This window comes from Martes martes, assembly GCF_963455335.1.
Source record: "Martes martes genome assembly, chromosome: 12".
In the NCBI taxonomy this organism is placed as follows: Eukaryota; Metazoa; Chordata; class Mammalia; order Carnivora; family Mustelidae; genus Martes; species Martes martes.
In genome coordinates this window covers 10,167,926-10,193,892 of record NC_137900.1, presented here as the reverse complement: position 1 = coordinate 10,193,892, position 25,967 = coordinate 10,167,926, and the positions used below count along the sequence as shown (strand labels likewise).

General features: G+C 41.6%; 1 protein-coding gene across 2 annotated transcripts in view; it reads right to left on the bottom strand.

Annotated features, from left to right (window-relative positions):
- The window catches only part of PGM5 (phosphoglucomutase 5), a 197,081-nt gene that overhangs the window by 50,536 nt on the left and 120,578 nt on the right, over positions 1-25,967 (bottom strand). For both annotated transcript variants that reach the window (XM_080819403.1, XM_080819402.1), the window contains exons 7-8: positions 23,772-23,887; positions 3,342-3,477 (exon numbers count right to left, since the gene is read on the bottom strand). In XM_080819403.1, coding sequence (XP_080675529.1) covers positions 3,342-3,477; positions 23,772-23,887 — 252 coding nt within the window. The remainder of the gene's footprint in view (positions 1-3,341; positions 3,478-23,771; positions 23,888-25,967) is intronic.

Below are 25,967 nucleotides of genomic sequence, written 5' to 3'. Positions count from 1 at the left end.
GTATTTGTTTATTTATTTCTTCTCTGCCTTTGCCCCATGAACCACAAACTCCAGGAGGCCAGAGACCTTCTCTGTTTTGTTCTCTGCTGCTTCTAGTAAGTGTTTACTAAGCAGTGGGATGAAAGATGCGGGGAAGAGAAGGGAGGGAGGAAGGAAGGAGAGAGAGGAATCAAGGGAGGTGAAGAGAGAAGGAGGAAGGGACCTCAACATTCCATAAAACTCTCTTGGAAACTTGGAAGAAATACCCCAATTGTTCCATTAAAAAAAAAAAGTCCTCCTAGCCAAGAACATCAAACGTAACAATGGGGTTGGGAGTTGATTAGAAAAAAAAAAAAAAAAAGACTAAAAATAACACCCATCTCATTTGTTGTTGTCAGGCTTAAATACCATAATGCATATCAAGTAATGCCAGACACCAGTGCTTAAAATTATTAATGGATTTTATTCTTGGTCACTATCACAGAGAAACTGGAGTCTTCCCCTGTGTCAGATAGTATCGACCAAGTCCAAATGGCAAGCCCAGGGGCGCTGTTTTTTTTGTCTTTTTTTTTTTTTTAAGATTTTATTTATTTATTTGACAGACAGAGATCATAAGTAGGCAAAGAGGCAGGCAGAGAGAGAGGAGGAAGCAGGCTCCCCGCTGAGCAGAGAACCCGATGCCGGGCTCCATCCTAGGACCCCCAGGACCCGGAGATCATGACCTGAGCTGAAGGCAGAGGCTTTAACCCACTGAGCCACCCAGGCGTCCTCCAGGGGGCGCTGTTAAAGAAAGAAGCCCTTGAGGGGCAGCCGGGCCCAAAATGGCTGTGGTGAGATCTCACACCGGGCTCTGTGTGACACAGGGACAAGATGTGGGCTCCCAGCCAGCTGAAAGAAGGAAGACTTGAATCAATGCTACTTCTTCTTCACCCAAGATCTTTTAAGACTTTGAGTAAACATCAGGGTATTAGCCAAAATGGAAACCATGGAATGATGCCATTTCTAGTAGTGGGTCCCCTGTCCCTGTATCTTTGTCTTGTAAACGCTCCCTCCAACACAGATGTGCCCTCCCCAGCCTCAGAAACAAAACAACTGGGAACTCTTTCAGAACACTGGAGGCAGTGGATGAGTTCTGAGCCTAGACTCTTTTTAAAGATAGTCTTTGAGGGGAAGATCGAGACCCAACCAAGCAGAGAGGGGTAGAAGGATGGGATAAGAGGGCTTATTAGGATACAAAGGGGGCAGTGAAAGAGATGCAGAAGTTGGGGAAATCGACTGACAGGACAGATCACATTCGGTCTATGGTCAAGCCTGCCCAAATGCTTATCTTCATACCCAAGCAGACTGGCACAGCCCCCTCTTTGCTACCGCAAACCACCCCCTCTGACCACCACATCCCACACTTTCAAGGGAGGAGATCTTTCTTTTTTTAAAAAAAATTAATTACTTTTATTAACATATAATGTATTATTTGCCCCAGGGGCACAGGTCTGTGAATCATCAGGCTTACACATTTCACAGCACTCACCATAGCATATACAAGGGAGGAAATTTTTCAATGGGGAGTTCCTTCTGGGGTCCATTCACACAAGGAAAATCATCTGGGTTCCCAGATACAACTTCAGGTTCAGAAACAGTTAAACCAAAACTGTTGGATTATCTCCTCCCCACCACAAAGAACAGGCTAGAAGTCTTTTTATTTCACAAGGATCTCTCGACCTGTATCTGCTGGAGGCTGAAAAGAGTGTTAACCTTTCATTCTACCTACTCCCTCTTCCTTTTTTCTTTATCTCTGTGATCTTTTTGGACAGAAATCTGAAACGTAAGTCAATGTTCTACAAGAATTTAAATCACCATTGCGTTATATTCTCTAATACCGCGTTTGCTATGAAAAAAGTAATTATCCTCTAAGCTCTTGGCCACAGAAAAAATGAACTATATTCTAAATACAGTCATCATAACACCATGTCCTCAAAACACTGGCAGAAAGTTAGATAATCGTTGCACAAATTATGAGGAACACATCCTTAACTCAAAGGGATCTCACTAAGCCAGAGGTTGGCGATCGTAACATATTTTTATCAGGTTGGACTTTTTTTTGGAACAGCTTCATGCAATGGAATTACTTCCCAGGTACGCCAAAAAGGCCCACGAGAATCGGGATTTTTTGGGCACTTGTGAGAAATACTAGTAAGTATAACAAATGCCCAACCTGCCTTGAGAGTAACTGCCTTGTTTCTGAAACAAGGGACCATTTGAGGGGGTTTTCAGGGAACTGCAACCTCTGTCTTCTTGACCAAACAGGAAAAAAGACTATTATGGCCGTGTCAACATTTTCCAGAGCCCTGTAATCTTTTTGGCGGTAATGAGGCCTCTCACAGGCTTTCTTATTCTCTGATATTTATCTAAGTAAATGACTTCTTAAGAGAAGAAACAATCACCTTATAAGGGAAGTCTGAATCTTTCTTTCTGTTCCTTAAGCTCTTGAAACATAACCAAACATCCAAAGTAGTTAACTATTCATAAACAAAGCAAAGAAGCCACCATTTCTGTTTTGCATACACAGAGAGTCTCTGAGGCTACCCAAAGATTCCCTTGCCCCAATCCCAGGTTCTCCAGAGTTAACATCCTTGTCCATCACTGCTCCCCCAAATCCGTGGCTTGGTACACAAGCTTAGCATACCTAGGTACACATATCTAGCCGGCAACCAGGCAGCCAGAAGACCCTGCCCCCTCGCTTATTTCACAAACAGGAAAGTGACAGATAGACCCCCAACCCTGAGCTCTTAGCCACTGACCTTTGCCCCTGCTCCCTCCCAGGGCAACCGTTCCCTCTTCTGTATCTCCTTTCACAGGGACAAAACTTTAGCCAAATCTGGGGCTCCTGAACCATGTGGCCCCTTCAGAGGGCACCTTAGACATTGTTCGACCCTTAGCGAGCAAGTAAGACAGAGGGAAGAGAGGATTACAAAAGCAATCCGACCTATCAGTTTTGTCTCTGCTTCCATTCCTTGATGGATGGAGGACTCACAAGGACTCACAAGGACTCACAAGGAGAGCCCCTGATTAGACGATACAACTCTCCTGGGCAACAAAGGACTTCTAAGGTTCTGCAGTTCAGAGTCTCTCTTGGAATGGATGCCCATCGTACAGGCACGGGTGAAAAGATTACAGAGGAAATTCTCTAGGGGACGGGAAATTTCTGCCTTCCGGTTCAGAGGCCCTTGACAGGTCGCCCAAATGCCTATCGGGAGCCCCAGCCCCTGTGTTCCTCAGATCATCCTGAAAGCTGCCTCCTTCTTAAGTTTCTAGCCCACCACTTTTCTCTAAGAGCAGTTCCCCAGGGACCCCTCACTCCTCACCTGCAATAATAGTGGCGACCAAATTTGGCCCAGTGATCTCGGACGATTTCCTCCACACTCTGCTTTCGGGCAGCCAGAATGGAAAGCCAGACCAAGACAGCCCAGAGGCCATCCTTTTCCCGGAGGTGATCAGAGCCTAAAGAAGAAAGAAGAATTCTCCTGAGGAATTGTTCTTGGGGTGGGGGGGGGGGGAATAAAAGCCAAATGAACCATGAAGACCAGTTAGCAACTGAATGTTGAAATGGTTGCCTATATTTCCCTATTGTGATAAACACATGTCCCATAGTATACTTGCATTTTTGAAAAAAATCCAACTGAAATTCAAGTAACATAAAATAACATCAAAAAATAAAATACAATGCTGGAATTTGTTGAAAGTACCAAAGAGCTAAGCTGACATCACATTTGCCCAATGTTATCATTCATTCAGTCAATAATTTTTTGTCCTTACAACATACCAAGCACTGGTCAAGGTGCTAGGGATAGAGCACTGAATAAGACAACTCTTTATTCATAAAGCTTGAACTCGAGGAGGTAGAGACAGGCAACAGAAAAGTAGACGAGAGAACAAGATGCATTAAATAAGGACAAGGGCTATGAAAAAAGTCAGAGTATGACAGCAGCAAAAACTATATTACCTAGAGTAGTATAGTTTGTCTACAGAAGGGCTAGTGGTGGCTTTCCCAAAAGACATGTTCACCCAGCACCTGTGACTGTGACCTTAGCTGGGAAAACAGTCTTGCAGATACAATTAAGGATCTTGAGATGAGAGCATCCTGGGTTACTCAGGCAGACCTCAAATCCAATGACAAGTGTTCCTCAAAGGAGAGGAGAAGATACAGAGAGGAGAAATATAGAGGAACAGGTGACATAAAGACAGAGACAGAGACTGAGACTGGCATTGCTGTCACCAGTGAGGGAACACAGGGAGCCACCCAAAGTGGAAAGAGGCAAGGAAGGGCTCTCCCCTAGAGCCTTCAGAGGAAGGATGACACTGCCAACACCTTGATTTTGGATTTGTGGAACAAATTCCTGTTGTTTAAAGCGCCCCCCCCCCAAGTTTACAGTGATTTGTTGTGGCAGCCTTAGGAAATAAGTACAGGTTGTCATGGTCAGCTCCACTGAGATGATGACATCTGAGCTGCCACGTGGGAAGGAGTCCGCCACGCTGAGATGTGGGCACAAAGCATTCCAAACCAAGGGGCAGCAACCACAAAGCCCCCATGCAGGAATGAACCGGGTAACTCAACCCTACAGCACCTCTGTAGAAAGACAGGCCGTTCATATCATGGCCTTCACAGGAACGCCAAAAGCCCGCTGAACAGGTAGGTTTCTTTGCAAAAAAGAACCAGAAGGAAATGCGAGAGGAGCATTAAGCACCTGTCTCCTGGCCGGCTCTAAGCTCTCTCCGAACTGAAGAGGGCCCAGGATCCAAGGCACTTGTAACAGAGTAAGGAACACAGTGACAGGAAAAGCGTGGGAAGGCTTTGGAAGGAGGGTTTGAAACCAAACTCCAGCTACCTCTTGCATGTGTGACAAGTTGCTGCACAGTTATTAAGCTTTCTGAGCCTCAACTTCTCATCTGTACAATGAGGACACCAACACCAATCTTGTGGGGTTGTCCTATCAATTTAATCAAGTCCAGAGGGCAGGCTCTTGGGTGAGGTTGCTCATATTCAAGTGCTGGCTCAACACTTCTCTTTGTGGGACTGGCTGTTCTCGTCCACAACATAGGGACAAGGATGGTTTCCATCCCACGGAGTCACTGTCAGGATGTATTGGTAATTCACACAATGCGCCAACATGGTGCTGATTCCTTAAGACACCCTTTAAGGCAGATTGTTCTCAGTTATTCCTATACTGTAATCCTCTGACACTAGCAATAACCATATTTTAAGAATGGCGACTGGGACCAGGGGCTGGACTATTGCTTCTTGCAATAGAGCAGTGAGAATGGACAGAGGACTCTTTGGTTTCAGGGCTATGAAACATACATAGAAAATCGAAAAGAGAGACCCAATGTTTCAAAGCTATTGAAACCTTGAAAATGGGATGAAATAATACTTTAGTTAAGTTAAATATTTTTGACAACTTCTCAATGAAGCTATGAGCCATTTACTGTTACATGTATGGTGTTAAATGTTAAATGCTTTTCCTTGAAAAGGAAAACATACAACCTTGAGAGGGCAGTGAAGATATTTAAAAGGAAAAACAATCAGTGTTTGGTTCTCCTTCTACACTGATCAATGATGTGCTGATGACACTTTCAGACGTCTGGTTGCCGCTGCCTCCAGGTTGAGAGGACCCCAGACGTTAATCATCACACCATGGGGTGACTCTTGTCTTATCCAGCGAACTCTTCACACGGCTACAAAAATGGAAGAAGTTTGGGAGATGCTGGGCTGGCTCCATGGCTGAGTGCCAAAATAACAAGTCTAGGAAACCCTGCCCAGTGGGATAATTTCGAAACCTTTAGTCCTTTTATAGCTGAAAAATCACTTTTATTTACTGGCTAGAGAAAAATACTCTTTTGTTTTAAAACATGGGCTTTGCATACCTTGCATTTCCAGCTGGATTACATTACCTGGAGATAGAACCATTAGAGGTTATTAACTCTGTGAAAGAAGATGGCATAATTTAGTGGGAGAAGAGACATAAAGTTCTTTTAGCAAGATTTAAAAAAAAAAAAAAAAAAAACCAAACACCTCGCCCATTTGTCACCAACTCGACAGTAGATTGTGAAGTTGGTTTGGATATACTTGCCTACAAGTTAAACATCTGTAAAAATTCACAAGGGGAAATGATCTAGTAAAATGAATTTTGCTCTTTACAGCTTTCTAAGGTGGGGATGGAGACACTGACGGATGTTGCATTTACACACATGTTTCCCCTGGATGCTCATGGAATGCTTTGGAGAGGGTTTTGGGGATACAACCCTCCTTTTAATAATTCTCTAAAGCAAATGAACTATCATGCCATATCAGTGACAGGTACATTAAATAAGAAATGCAGAAAATACAAAGGTATTAAATGGTTTTCTGAAACCCCACCATAAACAGAGTAAAAACAGAGGGAAGAGCTATTCACATTATAGATTATAAGGCTTAACACACTACATATTTATAAATATTTTATGAGTCAATGAGAAAAAGAGATACCCCGATAGAGAACTGTGGAAGGGCAGAAGTGAGCAATTTCGCAAGAGAAAAATATGAATAGTTCAAAACATTTGGACAAATGTTCGGTCACATTGCGGTCAAGTCCATTAAATGGGATGATATTTGGAAACTGCCAATTAGCAGAGGTCAGGGGAAGGGGAATACTGAGTACCAGGGTTAGTATAAATGTGTAGTTTGATACCATAATTTGGCAAAAATAATCAATAGTCTTAAAGTATCACCCAGGTTTGGACCCAGCTATCCTACTTTTTAACCTTTAGCCTAAGGACATTTTACTAAAGTAGCTAAGAGAAGAGAGGAAAATTGGACAAATACATGCTAATCATTACACATCAGGATAACTGTGGAAAATCCATCCAAAAGCTTGTTTAGATGTTTTCATAAATGGAACAATTCAGCTTGCCAAGGACGTATATTCAGTATATTTTTGGAGCAAAATATAGGTAGATATGTCTATATGTATGTGCACAGATAAACAACAGGAGGACCAGCCCACCCTTAACAATATCTCGGAAATGGTAGAATCGCAGGTGTTTTCTTCTTCTGCCCTATTTCCAGAAGAAAGATGTATTTTTTTCATTATAAGACAAAAAGTCTTCAGTGGTGGGTAGAAAGTCACATTTGAGGACATTCAATTCCATTTACCAAAGAGCTGGTTGGGATAGCAAACAGATCGCTACCACTTATGAATGGGTGATGGACTTTGAACCTATCAATCATCCCATGGAGACTGAATATGACCCCCCTCCCTGTGGGTCTCACAGGTCTTGGGATTAGGATCAGGAATATCCCGGAAGGTTTTAGAGACTAAAGGAAGTTGAGGATGGGGAAGAAGGCGTGCAGCTGAGCTGTCAGCATTGGCCTTGGAGGAAGGTGGGGAAGCTTATTTTGTAGCCAACCTTTAGCTTCACAATGAAATGGATTAAAAAGTATGGGGAGTCCCCTCTACTCCTTGTCCTCACACAAAGACAACTTCCCCCCACTATTAACAGTCCCCAGTGCAGGAGGACATTTATTATAAGTGTTGAACCTACACTGACACACGATTATCACCTGAAGTCCATAGTTTATCCTTGGGTTCCCTCTTGGTGTGCAGTCAAGGATTTGGACAAACATGGCAAACTACTAATCTTTTTGCCATCTTCATAGTTACACCTTACCCAGACTACTTACTCCAGTAAGAATATTGGCCTCATGGAAGATAAGGGGGAAATAAAGAGCGTACTCAGTCTCAAAGCAATTTTCTTCTCATGGAAATCCCAGCATGGGCAAATCAACTCAATAAAACATGAACACAATCAAGTCATCTCAGCTGAGACTCAGATCAGGAACATCTGAACTTGTCAATTAGGAAAACAGACATCACTGTGCACCTTTTGCAGGCCCCAAGCTGGAACAAGAATTATGATTCTCAATCCAGGCTGCATATCAGAGTCACCTAAAGAACTTATAAAAATTCCAAATATCAATGCAAGGCCTTGTTCCTGACCATTAATATGAGAATTTTTGGCAATGGGATTTGGCATTGGTATTTTTTTTTTAAAGTTCCTCGAGTGATTCTCATGGGCTGCTGGGTTGAGAGCCACTGCATTAGGAGAAGAATAATCAAAATAGGTCCATTTTGGGGGCAGATGGCTTGGGGTAGCGAATTAGGCCTCTTCTTTTTGTCCAGATTTGGTGCTAAATGGAAGTAGCCGCTAGTCTCCAGTTCAGTGGATGTCACGGGCCCTGCTTGCGCAGGTGGCTCCTACTGGAGCCAGTGTCAGGATTATGCTCTCTCCCTGACCTTTCTGTCTGGAAAACTTGGGAGGGTTTTATCAACTCTGGGATAACAAATTCGTCCCAATTTAACCTGGGACCTTCCCAATTATAGCAGAAAATGCCCCCCACCCCGCCCCGCCAAGAAAACCTCTCAGTCCCCAGCACACCAGGATGGGCGGTCATCTAAAAAGAAGGCCCACTCCCTCGAATCAATCCCTGATGGTTTTTAGGATTTGTGCATGTTCAACGCACACAGTAGCACCACCGTTCCCGGAACCGGAAGTCACAGGAGCTATACGTACTTGCTCTCAGAGGGGATTACAAAGCGAGACAAATTCCATTCTTAGAAGAGGAGCAGGAAGGTACCAGACACTAGACTCAGTATCTCACACATCCGTGTATTTAATCACCCAATTTACACAACAGTATAGCTCCCTTGACAAAGAAGAGACTGTGGCTAGACCATTTGTATGAGGTCACACAGCCACGAAGCGGTGAAAACAGGCCTCAAACCTGGGCACTTTGGCTCTCACATGGATGGACTTCGCTACTTCCAGCAAGCCCAGGAACCACAGTGGTCCTCAGGGGCTGCAAGGACGACAGAGAAAACGCCCTAGGGAGCCGAGGCGACCCTCCTGAAGATATGGGTCACAAAGGCACTCTTCTTCCTTCGCACACAAGGTGGTCAGAAAAGTTGCCAATTTCCCTTTGCTTCTCTTCTCAGATCAGTTTAACCTCAGATCATTTACAAATGCAGTTTCTACTAGTCTGCACTAAAAGTCTCCCCACCCTCTTTTCATCCACTCAAGACAAGGATTTGTCTTTTTTAAATAGTGGAGTTCGAAGGGATACGTGGGAGACACCCCTTTCAGGTGACTCAGAGATTTGAAAACATGCTATAGAATTGTGACAGGTTGGTTTTGGGGTTTTGTGTTTTTCATGCCTCAAATCGTTTATGTTCAGCTTTTGAAATCTTGCCCAAAAGCAAGGTGCATGGAAAGACTGCCACTTTTCCGTGCTTAAAAATAAAGCTTTTTAAAAACAAATGCTAGGGGCGCCTGGGTGGCTCAGTGGGTTAAAGTTTCTGCCTTTGGCTCAGGTCATGATCCTGCGGTCCTGGGATCGAGCCCCGCATCGGGCTCTCTCAGCTGGGAGCCTGCTTCCTCCTCTCTCTGCCTGCCTCTCTGCCTACTTGTGATCTCTGTCTGTCAAATAAATAAAAATCTTTAAAAACAAAACAAAACAAATGCTAGCCATCAAAAGAAATGAAATCTTGCCATTTGCAACGACATGGATGGAACTAGAGTATATTATGCTTAGCAAAATAAGTCAATCAGAGAAAGACAATTATATGATCTCCCTGATATGAGGAAGTTGAGAGGCAATGTGGGGGGTTTAGAGGGTAGGAAAGGAATAAATGAAACAAGAGGGATCGGGAGGGAGACAAACCAGAAGAGACTCTAAATTTCACAAAACAAACTGAGGGTTGCCGGGGGGAGGGGGGTTGGGAGAGGGAGGTGGGTGATGGACATTGGGGAAAGTATGTGCTATGGTGAATGCTGTGACGTGTGTAAACCTGGCGATTCACAGACCTGTATCCCTGGGGCTAATAATACATTATGTTAACTTAAAAAATTAAAAAATAATAAAAAAACACAAAAAACAAATGCCCTAAAATTTTCACGAATTGGAGAACAAATTTATTCCGTGCATCAGCAGGTCAGGATCTATGTAACTGGTGTATTAGAGACAGCTGTCAGCTCAGAAAGGTAGGATGCCAACAACTGACCAATGACTGGTGCTGTGGCCATCGTGGATCCCAATGAATAATACTACGTGGCAATAAATTTCATGATGACATTGATGATGACTACGACGATGATGATGATGATGATGGTGCTTGACACCAATATCCTGCAGAGAATCTGGCTAATATGGCAACACCCAATAAGCTCCATGAGGGAAAGAACTGCGACTGAAATTACTCATCACTCTCTCTTGGCCCTGGCTCGTAGAAGGCGTGCAGTAAACATTCACTTAATGATGACATCAAATCAATGACAGAGTGAAACTCTTGTATGTAGCTTGATCTAACTCACTGGACTCACTCCTCAGTGAAAGTAGCTAGCTTGCTAGACGTCACCTGGAATGTTACATTGGAAAAAACATTACAGATCATCCCACTGAATATTCACCTTACAAATGAGGAAACTGAGGCCCAGAGAAGTTAAGCAATCTCGGCAAGGTGGTTCAGCCACATAGAGGGAGAGTCAAGATTGGAGCCAGGTCTGTCAAATCCTGGCGCTGTGCTGTTTATGTGACACCATCCTCCCAAGTTCCCTGGCGTTGACTCCACCCTCATCTAAAAGAATAACCACAGGGGAGTAAAAGACCCCTTGGCCTGGCCTTAACTGGGGACAGCAGGGTACTGTGGAGCCAGTGAGATTGGGTTTGAATCCTGACTCTGCCAGTGTTGCCTTCACCATTGGCTTGACCTTCTTCCCTAAGCCTCCATGACCTTATCTGGAAAATGAGGGGCCATCATGGTCCCTAATTCACTTCAGTGTTGAGAAGTCTCCATGAAACAATGTATAGGAGGCCCTAAGCATGGTATCTGTCACTTAGGAGGGGCTCGATAAATCAGACATATTAGCACGATTTCATTAACATGTGCCCCAAGGCAGTCAAGCCATCCGTCCTGGAGGAGGTGAGAGCACTAACAATATGGAGGCCAGCCAGCTAACACAACTCTCCCTCGTGAGCACACTGGTACTGGTAGGTAAGGGAGAGTGGGACCTCCTAACTCATACATCTCACCCCGTTTCTTTGTCACCAGAGCAGAAGAAAACAACACGATTTCCTGAGAGCTACTCCTTGACAGGTCATAGGCTGAACCGGCAAGCGTTCCAGTGGATTTACGGTCTGCACCACATGGCAGAGGACCTGTCACTCTGTAGTCATTACGCTTTACTCTCCTGGGGTCACCTAGCAACTAGCAGAGAGCAGGTGGGGAAGCCTGCAAGTGCCATTTTAGGAACTACGTCTTAAATACCAAGGGATGGGCTTCCTTGTCAGAAGTCCCTTAGTCGACACAGTAGACGAAGAAACCCTTAGTCTGGCTGGGATCCCTCGTCTGTGGCTAAGGACCATGATTTCCCAGGATTCTCAGTCCCAGAGTGCCCTGGTAGGTGTGGACACAGCCTCCTAGGCCCACTCCTTTGTTTTCATTCCACACTCAGACGTCACACACACCCTCCCTCGCCACTTTTCAACAGCGTGGAGGATGAATTGAAGGGTGGAGGCAACAGGAACCGGGGAGACCCCAAGAACAGGATTGTATGTGATGGAGACATTCTTCCCACCCCAGGTGGAGCTCTGGGTCCCCGCACAGGGTAGGGAGTTTATGCAGGGTCCGAAAGGGAGTTTTGGTTTTCAGACTTTACGAGGAGGCTCTTGGGGATGTCAATTTTGGCGCCTCGCGCTCTGACCTAGCCTACATCGCACATGTGCACACAGCCTGTCTCAACTAGCCCCACAGAGGAACTGCTCTCCCAGCACTGATAATGCTGTCACCACGGCCTTCTCACGTCACATCTGCTATCCAGACGGATACACAAATTGGCCATGAGTAGGAGAAGGAAATGGGGTAGAACGTCATTAGTCTGAAATTCACAGGCTTCTTTCTCTGCCCTAGAGACTGAACCGATGGGGAAGCAGCCAAACGTACAATTAGTGATCATCTAGATAAGGAATGGACTAAAGTGATCCTTTATTTTACCTGTTTAAAAAGGTACACTATTAAGTAAAATCACTGTATAAATACGGGACAGTTAAGTCTATGCAGTATTTGTTCAACAGCAATACTGCGAAACCAATCTTGAGTTAGGATGCACCCAGGTCATGTGTGAAACATAAACAAAGGAGGAAGCATGGCCCTGAACTATAAATTACATAACTATTATGGGAAATAAAATGTCTTTTTCATAAAGCAACTGGAGAATAAGTCAACAATATAAACCATGAGACTATACAGCAGAGAATGTCTGTGTCGAAGGCTGTAAGAATTTAAGACACATAAAAGATCACTAAAGCTAGAACTCAGCCCACCATCGAACATGAGGCTCTTTACAGGTGATTGTCAGTCAACCACACACACAGGAAATAAACAGGTAAATAAAACAAATTACAAATGCTTAATAAAACTTAAAATTTAAATTCTATTCATTAACACAGGTTTTGGGAAGAAGTCCTCCTAGAAGCACTTTGTTAGCTATTAATTTGCGCTGATAATTACATGATGATTGAAAATATCAAAATTTTAGTTTCAAAATTATATAACTCTGACTTTACTATAATTTGTAACATCCCTCCTCTCTCCCTTCCAACTGGCCTATATTTGTGTTGTTTTGTCTTTATAAATCCTCCCAAATCTTGGGAGAGAATTGTCCAGATCTCCAGAAACATATTCACTCAAAACTGCCAAAAATATAACTACTGATAAGACAAAGGAGAAATACATGGGAATCCTTTGTTTCTTCCTTATTTCTTTCCTTCTGTCTGTCTACTTTCCAACCATCTTTCCAGCCTTCTTTCCTTTATTTCTTCTTTCTACCTTAACTTCCTTCCATTCTGCCATCCCTCCTTCTCTCCTTCCATCCATCACGCAAACAATTACTCAAGACCTGCCATATATCAAAGAAATAGAGCTGAACAAAACAGTCATGGCCCCTGTCCTCAGGGCATTTATGATTTCTGCACAGCAAGCAGAAAGATCTAACCAATCTTAAAAATTTGAAATTACTCGTGACATGGAATGTACACGTAGGCTGGGTCTCTCCCTTTTGTGCTAGAAACTGGGCAGATATAAAAATAGCCTACTTTAAGAGAACCAGGCTGTACTCCAAAATTCACAGTGGAAAAAATTGGTGTGACAATGATGGACAAGTCATGTTGGTGCCAAGGGACCTGGATTCAATTCCAAATCTTCAGAGAGAGAGATGGATGCATACAGAAGGTTTAGCAATGCCCGGGCATATACTAAGTGTCCATTCAAAGAGATTATTATTATTAAGGAAAACTCAACAGAGAGCACTTTCTTGAAAATAATACACAGTCATATGGCTAATGACATGAGCTTAGCTTTTTAAGAATATGTGATCAAGGTAACAGTAATATTCAAGGTAATGTTCAAATTCAGAGCTCATCCAGGTTTTCCCAAACACAGCCATTCTTCAGTGTTACCTATAAAGGAAAAAGCTTTGGGCTGTGACCATTCATACATTCCCCAAACGGTGTAACTTCTTAGAAAACTGCTGTCAAAAATGGAAACGAGAAGGACATCATCAACCAATGCCAAAACAAAAACAAAAATGAAGACAAAAACAAAACAAAACTTCAACATTTTTGGTTTTATAGATCTTAGGTTTAGTTGTTTCATATATCCCCTTTTGTGTACGGGGACAAGTCCAGATTCCTTCAAATTGGAACTTTAGAAAAGTACCCAGAATGTCATATAGATGAACAGTTTTCTTCTCTTTAAATCTGAGAATTTTTAATATGTTCTTCTTTCTCTCTGTAAAGGAGTTTTCCAAGGCTCTTCCCGGGAGGTGGGTGAGTATCTGGTCCCAGCACAAAAGGTGATCTGGCTTCTTAAGGGACTTTGGTTCTTTGGCAGAGCCAGAAATACAGGTTTCCTATTGTCCAGGACTTGGACCTTTCCATAGGAGAGAAGCCTGAGCTCCAATTCTATCACCGGCTTGGTACCTTGGAAATTTCTAGGAGCTCAAGAAGCTGGCAAAGGAAACTTCCACTCACGATATATCTTGGCTCTTCTTGGAAAAAAAGCTTGACATTCTTGAGCCTGAGTCAAATCCATATTTTCAAGCTTTCTTGGCACCAAACGATGCATTCCTAGTTGGTACACAGCTCCATGCTCCAGGGACACAGGAAAAGGCCTCCACTCGAGAAAGCCTGGGTACGTTTTTGGAGCACCTCCCCAGTCGCAGATCTAAAATCCTTCCATCTGTCCACCTCTTCCTCTCTTAGTTAGCTCACTTGGTTCTGGAAACTGCATCTTAAGGTGGATAAGGATCTCCTGTGACCAGCTGACTTTTACCAAGGGTCAGAGAGGCTATGAGGCTTGTTGTAACTGGTAGGGAAGAGTCTTGAAGGTACTCATCAGCCTCCCATTTCTGGGCCGCTGGACTCCCTGCACCATACCCTGTGGCACGTCAAGGATACTCTTTCTCCGCATCCAGGTGGGAAAAAAAATTACTGGTTTTCACTAGAGCAATATTTCCTGCTACTGATGCCCATCAAAAATCTCACAAGGGGGGCCCTGAGTAACACAGGCAGTTAAGCATCCGACTGTTGGTTTCAGCTTGGGTCGTGATCTCAGAGTTGTGAAATCAAGCCCTACATGGTTCCAAGCTCTGCTAAAGCTTCTCTCTCCCTCTCCTTCTGCCCCTTCCCACACTTGCTCGCTCTCTCTCTCTCTCTGAAATAAATAAACCTTCTTTTAAACATGTCAGGATACTTACTTAAAAGGCAGATTCTAACATGACATAATTTTAAAAATAAAATAATAAAATACAATAAAAATAAATAAATAAAATGCAGATCCTCAGGCTCCCCCCACCCCCTCCAGAGACTCCAAGTAAGAGTAGGATAGAATATATGTATTTTTAGCAAGTTTCCCAGGCGATTCCAACATAGCAGCTCAGGGCTACTCAGGAACTGGCATTAATAAAACCCATAAGAGCAGAATGAAGCTACTTTCCCCCTACAAGGCTGAGTGGTCCCACTCCTCAGGCCTTCTAACAGTCCCTCACTGTTGTGTGCCTGCAGGATGGAATCAGTCGCTGCTTTCGTCGGAAAGTCTGATCACCGTGGTGGAAAGCAGCACACAGCGTAGGGCACGAGATCAGCCTTAGTTCAACTGCAATGTAATTCAGGTGGGGACCTTTTCCAAGCCCTGGAGCCCTGGGTGAGTCACTCAACTCCTTCCCGGGCTCAGGAATTTCCCCTGTCAAATCAGGCTTATGAGGCAAATGTCACCTGGACCCGAGGAAGGGTCCTTGTGCTCCTTAAAAGGAACATGATAAACAAGAATAACACCAAGAGACTTTTCAAATTCCCTCCTAGGCCCGCCTGCACATTGCAATCAGCATCACTGAAAGCGAAGTTTGCTGAAAGGTGTCTGGAAGCGACCTCCTTCCGGTGCTGACCGTGGTTCCGAGTTCCCGCTGAATCATGTCCCCGTGTCTAAGCCAGGCAGGGGAAGGGCTTCACACATTCTCCCCTCCTCGCTTGTGTTTCTGGCACTGCTTCTTGATAATCTCTCCTCCAACCCCCTAGATGTCAGAGGTTAGTGGACTTCGGCCCCCGGGCCAAAATTCGGACTTCGGTCTATTTTTGTAAATAAATGTTTATTGAAACAGAGCCATTCTCATTCATTGATGTATCACTGACAGCTGTATTTGTGCCAGTGTGGCTGAGCCAAGTGTGAAAGGGACAATACGTATCCTCTTAGTCTGCAAAACCCAAAGTATTTACTATCCAACGCTTTACAGAAAAAGTGTGATGACCTCCGCTATAGCCAGTCCTTTTCAGACATTTTTGGCCATGACCCACAATAAGCACACTTGACAATGAGACCTACTATACACATAGATACTTATGTGTGTATTTGTATATACATATTTCCCAGAGTAATATTTACCTTTACTAAACACAATGCATTCTAAGAGGTTTCCAGTCTTCTCATTTTTTTTTTTCAAAAGCTGTCATGACATTGTATTAATCTCCTGATCTCAGATGAGTCTTGATTCATATTTGGAAAACACTGCTTTAGAAAAAGTGAACTGGCTACTTGCAACACATGTCCCCTGCTCTCCAACCTCTATTTCTTTCTTGGCACCACTCTCTCCATCTGGCATGGCCCGGTCCTTTCATCTCTAGGTATACAAATCCTTCCCATTCTTTAAGAACCAGCCCAGTTTCCATCCCTTTCCCAAAGTCTGCTTTGAACCTCCAGTCCCAAAGCATTCTCTCATTTCCCACCACATTTTTTTCTCTTCCTCTATTGTAGAAATTTAAAGTTTCTGCATTGTAGAACAGTCATCTAGTAATCTGTGCATGTTTCTAATGATGTACCCAAAGATCTCGAGTTCCTTAAGGGTATGGTCTTAAGCATTTTGTATTCTAAATACCATATAGGACAGTGCCTCATACTCTGTAAGTACTGAAAAAATGTTTATTAAATTGAAGTAAGCAAATATTTGTTACTGAGAGTATAATATGGTTTATGCACATGATATCTTATCCTGCAAAGTTAAAGCCTGTAAATATACGGTATATTGTAAGTGCTCAATAAATGCTTACAAAGACAGAGAGGGAGGGATAACCTGGGCTTGACAGTTTCCATTCCAGTTGCTAGATTTGTGTTGTTAAAGAAGGTATCACAGCTTGGACTGACCTAAGCATGAGTACCAGCCATATATTCTGAGTCTAAACAGTAGCACTTGAGAGAGCTTGATACGGTCTCTCCTTTCCCAAAGAAACAAAAATGCACACCATCCCTCCCAGACCATTAATGGTAATGCCACTAGAGTGGGTAAGAGAAGAAAATTCCCCAGAATGAAACTTCTTCAGAAATCCCAACATATCCTGAAATGTTATCATTATAACCAGTTCAAGTGGTTTTACTGCAATCTGTTTAAGCATGACCAAAGAGGACATAGTCTCAGGAATTCAAGGATGGTTTGATATCAGCAAATCAATCATGCTATTTCATTACATCATAATAAAAAAGAAAAAAGTACTCATATATCACTAGATTCTGAAAAGACATCTGATAAATCCAGCAGCTGTTTCTACAAGGTTCTAAGTAAAATAAAAATAGGAAAAAATAGCTACATAGACACGATAGAGATTTTACCAACATTAAAAAGCAATCACTGGGGTGCCTGGGTGGCTCAGTTGGTTGAGCATTTGACTCTTGATTTCCGCTCAGATCATGATCTCAGGGTCGTGAGATTGAGCCATGCATAGGGCTCTACACTCAGCATGGAGTCTGCTTGAGATTCCCTCTCCCTTTTCATTTGCCCTTCCCCACCAAATGAATAAATAAAATCTTTTTAAAGAGTTTTAAAAAGCAAACACCAAAACAGAAGGTAAAAATGTTAAATCCATTTCCATTAAAATCATGAATTATCACAATTATTATTTAACATAATTCTGAAGATTGTACCTAATGCAATAAGAATATGACATACAGGGTAAAAATATCAGAAAAGGAAACATAAAAATGTTTTAGTCACAGATTATATGACTGTATGCCTTTTAAAAATCACAAGAGATTATAGAGTTTTTAGAAAGGAAAATGCTGTAATTAATACTAGAATGTGCTACGGTGGTTGCAACAAAGAGAAAAAAAAGATATTAATCAATAGCCTCTCCTTATATAAGCACCAAAGAAATTAGAAAAATGAGGATGTCAACATTAAAATCAAAGCTGTTAAAAGCTCTATAGGACATATGACCCAGTCTCTTCAATTAATAAATTAGAAAGAGAACACCTGAAAGGGATATGCAGATTAAAAGATACTTAAAGAGATATCAAACAGTTATAAAGTAATATCTTTTGGATCTCAATTGGAAAAAGAAAAAACTATTAAAAAAGAGGTGAGAAAAGGAGAAGTTATTAAGAAATTACTTTTGGCATTCCACTTCTACATTTCTGTTTAGGATGTAGGACTCTCTAAAAGAATGTCACTCCTATCCCAGTAATAAGAAAAGGCCAGGAAACCTTCAAAATCCTAACTTTTCTTGAACTCCTTAGAAATATGAGGCCATAAGGCCATAGAGTAAGTGAAATCCAAAAAGTGACAAGCCCCTTCAAGGAGAAACAGGACACAAAACCATCTTCCTTTTGGCACGTCACAGGAAAAAGAGGATGCTTCCATACAAGTGAAAAATAAGAAGTTATTTAAGAGCTCCAAAAATTCTTAAAGGCCAAGTATAGCCCATCATGTTAGTTTAAAATTGCTTGGAGCCCCAGATACTAAAGATATATTTGCAAATTAATTCTCAAAAACCTTCACTGGGTGTTCACAGAAAAGACTGGAGACAGAGAGGGAGTCCTGATAGTGTTCACATGAGGGCAATGATCAGCTGCTGAGAGACAACCATGAAGTCCTTCTGTTCCCCAAACCTTCCTTTGATAGCAAACAAAAGGCTTAAACTTTTGGATATGTGAGTTGCAATTTTCTCATCCTAAGAACCCATGCAAAAATCCATAGTTACTGGAATAGGGATTGTAGTAACAACTCTCTGCCCTTAGAGAAAGGGTAGGAAACCTTTTGGGGCCTGTAACATTACTCCAATACTAAGGAGAGGTCTGCTGTCACTGGAGAAGGGTCAAGCACCTGACAATAGAGATCTATCTTGTACCATAGACATGCGGGCACTAAGAAAAGCTGCAAATGAAACAGAAACACTGAAAAATCTCCTCCAATACAGCATCCTTGCTTTGGCACACAGTAAAAATATCCCACTTCTGGAAGAATTAGAACCCTATGCAACACTAAAAACTATAATAGAAACAATAAAATCCAAACCCAGCTCAACTCCTGAGTAGATTAATTTACCCTTTCCAGTAATGGCCAGATAAAAGAAGAGGTATGTCCATTTCTGTGTATAAACATGGTTTACCTGAGTCTCTACTGTTCTTATATACATATTGTCCAGAATTCAATGAAAAATTACGAGTTACACAAAAAGCAAGAAAGACTAAACCATTGCTTTATCCAGAGAGATAAAACAATCAAGAGAACCAGATTCAGAGATAAACCAGATATTAGAAATAACGGACAGAGTGTTTGGAATAATGATGTTGGATATGTTAAATGATCTAATGGAAAAGATAAGCAACATATTAAGCAGATGGGGAATTTTCTCACCAAGACGAAAATTATAGAGAGACTCAAAGAAAAATGCTAGAAATAAAAAACAGTATCAGAGATGAAGAATTCCTTCACTAGGCTCATCAGAAGATCGGACACAGCAAAGGAAAGAATCAATGACTTAAAGATAATGACAATAGAAAGAATTTAAACTGAAACACAAAAGAAAAAAGTAAACAAAACCAAACAGTATGTGTAAAGAGCTCTGAGACAATATATGGTCACAAATCATGGGTCATCAGAACCCCAGAAGAGAGAGAATGGGGAAGGAGAAATGTTTAAAAAATAATGACTGGGGCGCCTGGGTGGCTCAGTGGGTTAAAGCCTCTGCCTTCAGCTCAGGTCATGATCTCAGGGTCCTGGGATCGAGGCCCGCAACAGGCTCTCTGCTCAGCGGGGAGCCTGCTTCCCTTCCTCTCTCTCTGCCTGCCTCTCTGCCTGCTTGTGATCTCTGTCTGTCAAATGAATAAATAAAATCTTTAAAAAAAATTGCTTTAGGTAGAATAGACATTTTCACAATATTTGTTCTTCCAATCCATGAGCATGAAACATTTTTCCATTTCTCCCTATCAAAATCCCATCCATTTTTTTCAAAGAAATAGAACAAATAATCCTAAAATTTATATGGAACCAGAAAAGACCTCGGATAGCGAAAGGAATATTGAAAAAGAAAGCCAAAGTCGGTGGCATCACAATTCCAGACTTCAAGCTCTATTACAAAGCTGTCATCATCAAGACAGTATGGTACTGGCACAAAAACAGACATATAGATCATTGGAACAGAATAGAGAGCCCAGAAATAGACCCTCAACTCTATGGTCAACTAATCTTCGACAAAGCAGGAAGGAATGTCCAATGGAAAAAAGACAGCCTCTTCAACAAATGGTGCTGGGAAAATTGGACAGCCACATGCAGAAAAATGAAATTGGACTATTTCCTTACACCACACACGAAAATAGACTCAAAATGGATGAAGGACCTCAATGTGAGAAAGGAATCCATCAAAATCCTTGAGGAGAACGCAGGCAGCAACCTCTTTGACCTCAACCGTAGCAACTTCTTCCTAGGAATATCGCCAAAGGCAACAGAAGCAAGGGCAAAAATGAACTATTGGGATTTCATCAAGATCAAAAGCTTTTGCACAGCAAAGGAAACAGTTAACAAAACCAAAAGACAACTGACAGAATGGGAGAAGATATTTGCAAACGACATATCAGATAAAGGGCTAGTATCCAAAATCTCTAAAGAGCTTAGCAAACTCAACACCCAAAGAACAAATAATCCAATCAAGAAATGGGCAGAGGACATGAACAGACATTTCTGCAAAGAAGACATCCAATTGGCCAACAGACACATGAAAAAATGCTCCACGTCACTCGGCATCAGGGAAATACAAATCAAAACCACAATGAGATACCACCTCACGCCAGTCAGAATGGCTAAAATTAACAAGTCAAGAAATGACAGATGCTGGCGAGGATGCGGAGAGAGGGGAACCCTCCTACGCTGTTGGTGGGAATGCAAGCTGGTGCAACCACTCTGGAAAACAGTGTGGAGGTTCCTCAAGAAACTGAAAAAAGAGCTACCCTATGCCCCAGCGATTGCACTACTGGGTATATATCCTAAAGATACAAACGTGGTGCTCCGAAGGGGCACGTGCACCCGAATGTTTATGGCAGCAATGTCCACAATAGCCAAACTATGGAAAGAACCTAGATGTCCATCAACAGATGAATGGATAAAGAAGAGGTGGTATATATACACAATGGAATACTATGCAGCCATCAAAAGAAATGAAATCTTGCCATTTGCGACGACATGGATGGAACTAGAAGGTATTAGCTTAGCAAAATAAGTCAATCGGAGAAAGACAACTATCATATGATCTCTCTGATATGAGGAAGTAGAGATGCGATGTGGGGGGGCTGGGGGGGTAGGAAAAGAAAAAATGAAAGAAGATGGGATCGGGAGGGAGACAAACCATAAAAGACTCAATCTCCAAAAACAGACGGAAGGTTGCTGGGGGAAGGGGGGACGGGAGAGGGTGGTGGGGATATGGACATTGGGGAGGGTATGTGCTATGATGAGTGCTGTGAAATGTGTAAACCCGGCGATTCACAGACCTGTACCCCTGGGGATAAAAATACATTGTATGTTTATTAAAATAAGTTAATTAATTTTTAAAAAATGACTGAGAATTTTCTAAAATTAATGAAAGACAATAAGGAACAGACCCAAGAATCCCCAAAACCCCAAGAAAGATTTTAAAAAATACCTAGATATATTGTAGTTAACCTGTTGAAAACAAAACATATAAAGAAAATATTGAGGGCAACCAGAGGTAAGGATTGGCAAGAGTTTAAACAGAGAGGAACAGAGACAAGAACCGAAGCACTCTTCTTGGAAAGTATGCAAGCCAGAAGACAATGAAGTAACATCTTCAAAATACTGAAATAACGAAATGAAATTTTAACATTTTAGGTGTGACAATGGTACTGTGGAATTTTATATTTTTTCTCAACACCTTTTATACTTAAAGATTCACAGTAGGGATTGTTTCACACTAATCAGAGAGGAGAGCTCACCTTGTAGATGAAGGTAGAGATAAACCAAGATGATGATTGGCTCATCAACCAATCATCAACCACCAACCATCAAACCAAGATCAACCATGAGTTGATGATGATAGAAAGTAGGTGATAAGCAGAGGGGAATTCAGTGATAGGCTCTCTACTCTCATAAAATTTTTTAAATTGCCATAATAAAAAATTTGTTAAGAAATGGAAAATTTAAAATGTTTTTTATTTGAGTACAGTTTGACACACAATGTTACATTAATTTCAGGTATACAACATAGTGATTCAACTTCTCCATACACTATGCTATGCTCTCAAGTGTAGATAAAATTTATCACCATACAACACTATCATAATACCATTGGCTATATTTCCTATGTTGTACCTTTCATTCCCATGACTTATTCATTCCATAACTGGAATTCTGGATCCTCCACTCCCCTTCCCCTATGGCAACCACCAGTTTGTTCTCTGTATTTGAAAGTCTGGTTTTCTGTTTTGTTTTCTGGTTATTCATTTGTTTTGTTTCTCAAATTCCACATATGAATGAAATCATACAGTACTCTGGGTCCATCCACGTTGCCACAAATGGCAAGATCTCATTTTTATGGCTGAATAATATTCCACTGCATATATATTCCACATTTTCTTTATCAATTCATCTATGGATAGACACTTGGTAATTTTGCTTTTTGGGTTTTTGGTGTGGTTTTTTTTTTTTCATTTATTTTGTGTTTTAGATTCCACACTTGATCTTAGCCAAAAGGCCAAGAAGTTTTAGATTCCACATATGAATGAAACCATATACTATTGGTTTCTCAGTCTGATATTTCACTTGGCGTAATGCTCTCTTGGTCGACCCATGTTGTTGCAAATGGAACAATTTCATCTTTTTATGGCTGTGTAATATTCCATCACACACACACATACACACACACACACACACACACATCTTCCTTATCCATTCATCTACAAATGATGGACAATTGGGTTCTTTCCGTATCTTGGTTATTGTAAATAATGCTGCAATGAACATAGAGGTGCATTATCTTTTCAAATTAGTATTTTCATCTTCTTAGGGTAAATACCCACCATACACAAAAATAAATCCCAAATGAATTAAAGTCCTAAGTGTGAGACTTGAAACCATAAAAATTCTAGAAGAGAAAACAGGCAATAATATCTCTGACATTGACTGCAACAACATTTTTCTAGATATGTCTCCTAATGCAAGGGTAGCAAAAGCAAACATAAGCTATTAAGATTACATCAGAATAAAAAGCTTTTGTACAGGAAAGGCAGCCATCAACAAAATGAAAAAGGCAACCTAATGAATGGTAGAAGATATTTGCAAATAATGTATCTGATAAGGGGTTAATATCCAAAACATATAAAGAACTTATGCAACTCAACACCAAAAAAACCCCAAACAATCTAATTTAAAAATGGGCAGAGGACCCAAATAGACTTTTTCCAAAGAAGACATACAGATGGCCAACAGACACATGAAAGGATACTCGACATCACTAATTATCAGGGAAATGCAAATCAAAACCACAATGAGATGTCACCTCCCACCTGTCAGAATGGCTAAAATCAAGAACACGAGAAACAACAGGTGTTGGTGAGAATGGGGAGAAAGGGGAACCCTCGTGCACTGCTACTGGGAAGGCAAACTGGTACAGGCACTGTGGAAAACAGTGTGGAGGTTTGTCACAAAATTAAAAATAAAATTGCCATATGATCCAAAAATGGATTTTTTTTAAAAGAGAAAAAAAACGGAAGAGATGAGTGTATCATAACACATATCCCACCAATCTTCTCTGATTTTTTTCCCCCTCATTATCTCTTCCTATGGCCCACAATGGGTTCACAGGTCTCCAAACTGGGGTCACACAGTGCTACAGCCATAGCCACCCTCTCCAGTGACATCACCCCAGCAAAACCTACCAGTGCCAAAGCTCTCTTCTCCACACAGAGAGCACCGTCCCGAGTCCATCAGATTGGAGAAGAATCTCCATCCCGCTGGGGTCTCATATACAGGGACCTTCATTGATTTGGCCACTCTGAAAAATTAAATTCAAGGCAACAGTCAATTCATATATCTCTTCTCCTTTCTTTTCTTAGCACAGAAGAAAGTCTTTAGAATTTATTAAATCCAATAATTAGATTTCAGAACATTCCGGACTGTGTTGACATTTTTCAGGATGTTAAGCCATAAGGTAGAAAATGATAAATAGCATATTCCAAGGGTTCTCAGTTTTGCTTTCCCCGTAATATAGAAAATATTAACTTCATGTGTAGGATATTCTCACATTTATGTTTTCCTTCTAAGAATGTTCCTTTATCTGCATGATAAGATCCCACTTGGGGATCTCAGAATCTAAATTAAGAGGGAGTTTGGGTACAAACACTTTGGAATATTGTTTGACAGTATCTACTAAAGATGAATATACCCATATCCTATGAGCCAGCAAGTCAACTCTTAGAAATTAGACATGTAGTAGACACTTGTGGCATACAGCTGTGATTCACTGCCAACCCACACACACACACACACACACACACTAGGACTTTTAGGATTGGAAAACTCATTCTACCAGCTCCTAGAAATGTTGATGGCTAATGGCTCACAGATGTGGTCCCCACTCTCTGCCAAAGACAGATGTCACATTCAAAATCATGCTTCCCTCCCCAGGTCAGTCGACATACAATGACTGGTAAATGAGGGTGGATAAAGGTCTAGCTTCCTTGCCCCTATTTGGCACAACTCTGTGGGACCATTTCAGCTCTAGAGCTCTCCATAGGTTGGCTGAGGCCTTTGCTGTGACTGCACTGTAGTCTGACTTGTCTCTCAGTGTCCAATTCACCTTCCTTGCTCCCCCACAGGTACTGATCTTAAAGCCAACTTTGGTCTTAATGGCAGAAAGGAATAAACTTCTTGCAAACAAATCTCTTTCAGGGGTGCTACCTGGGGAACCCAGTGTGTCACATGACTCAACAGAATATATACACAAGATTTTACAAAAATGATCATAGAATCACAATTCACAAGAACCGAACAAACCCAGTGTCCATTGAGTAGGATGGACACATGACTTGTGATATATAACGCACTACCATAGATTTCGTGGAACAAACTATTGGTACGTGCAACAACTTGGATGAAACTCACAAACATCATATCAAGTAAAAGAAACTGGGAATAAGAAAATACATACTGTACCGTTTCATTTAGATAAACTTCAAGAACAGGTAAAACTAAACAGTGCTATCACAATGCAGGTTTAGGGGATCAGAGAGGTCAAGTGTTTTGTTTAAGGTTTCACAGAGGTAAGAGGCAAAGCTAGAATTTGGACTCAAGTCTGCTTAATTTCTGCTCACATTCCATTCCATTATATCGTGATGTCTGCTCAAATGATTTAAGAGTTATGTGGATCTCAGAAAATGTTGGGGAATGATCTGGTACTGTACCATCAACCTAAAGAGTTTCATCTTCCCCACATGCAAGCAACCAAAAAACAAAAACACCAAATACCTACCCCTGCCACCAGCAAGATTTAGTCTCTCAGAGGCTATAAGTGCAGGAGGTACTCAGGGAGAGGAACCAGTGAGGGCATCTGGGTGAAGAAGAGGAAGAAAGGTGCACAGAGGACAAAGGGCATAATGTAATAATGATTTCTTTAGGTTTGTTTTGTGGCCAGCTAAAGAAAAAAAAAATCTAGAAACTCTTGCCAGAGGAAAGAGAACACCTTCCTTTCCATAGCATACAAGTGTAACTGATGTGTTCAGGACTTTGAAAAATTATGTGCTAAATCTCTCTCAAGTTTGCTTTGAAAAGTACTTTTTAGATGCTTGGGTATTACATCAAAGGTTCTGTTGTTGTTTTAATGGGCTAAGAAAGATATACAATTACACTTGTATCTTGGTAGGAACAATGAAATAAATCCTCCCCCAACTGTAGATCCAAGGTAAATTTTCATAGTCAGGAGCAGAAGGAAGGAGGAGTAATTCACAGAGAAGCTTCCCAGAGTCGGCACACAGTAAAGCCCAGGTCCAAGTTAATTTCCAAATATGAATGCATATGATTACCAAATAGAATGTGCAACATGGAGTAGATGTAAGGGTAAGAAAAAGGGTAGAGAG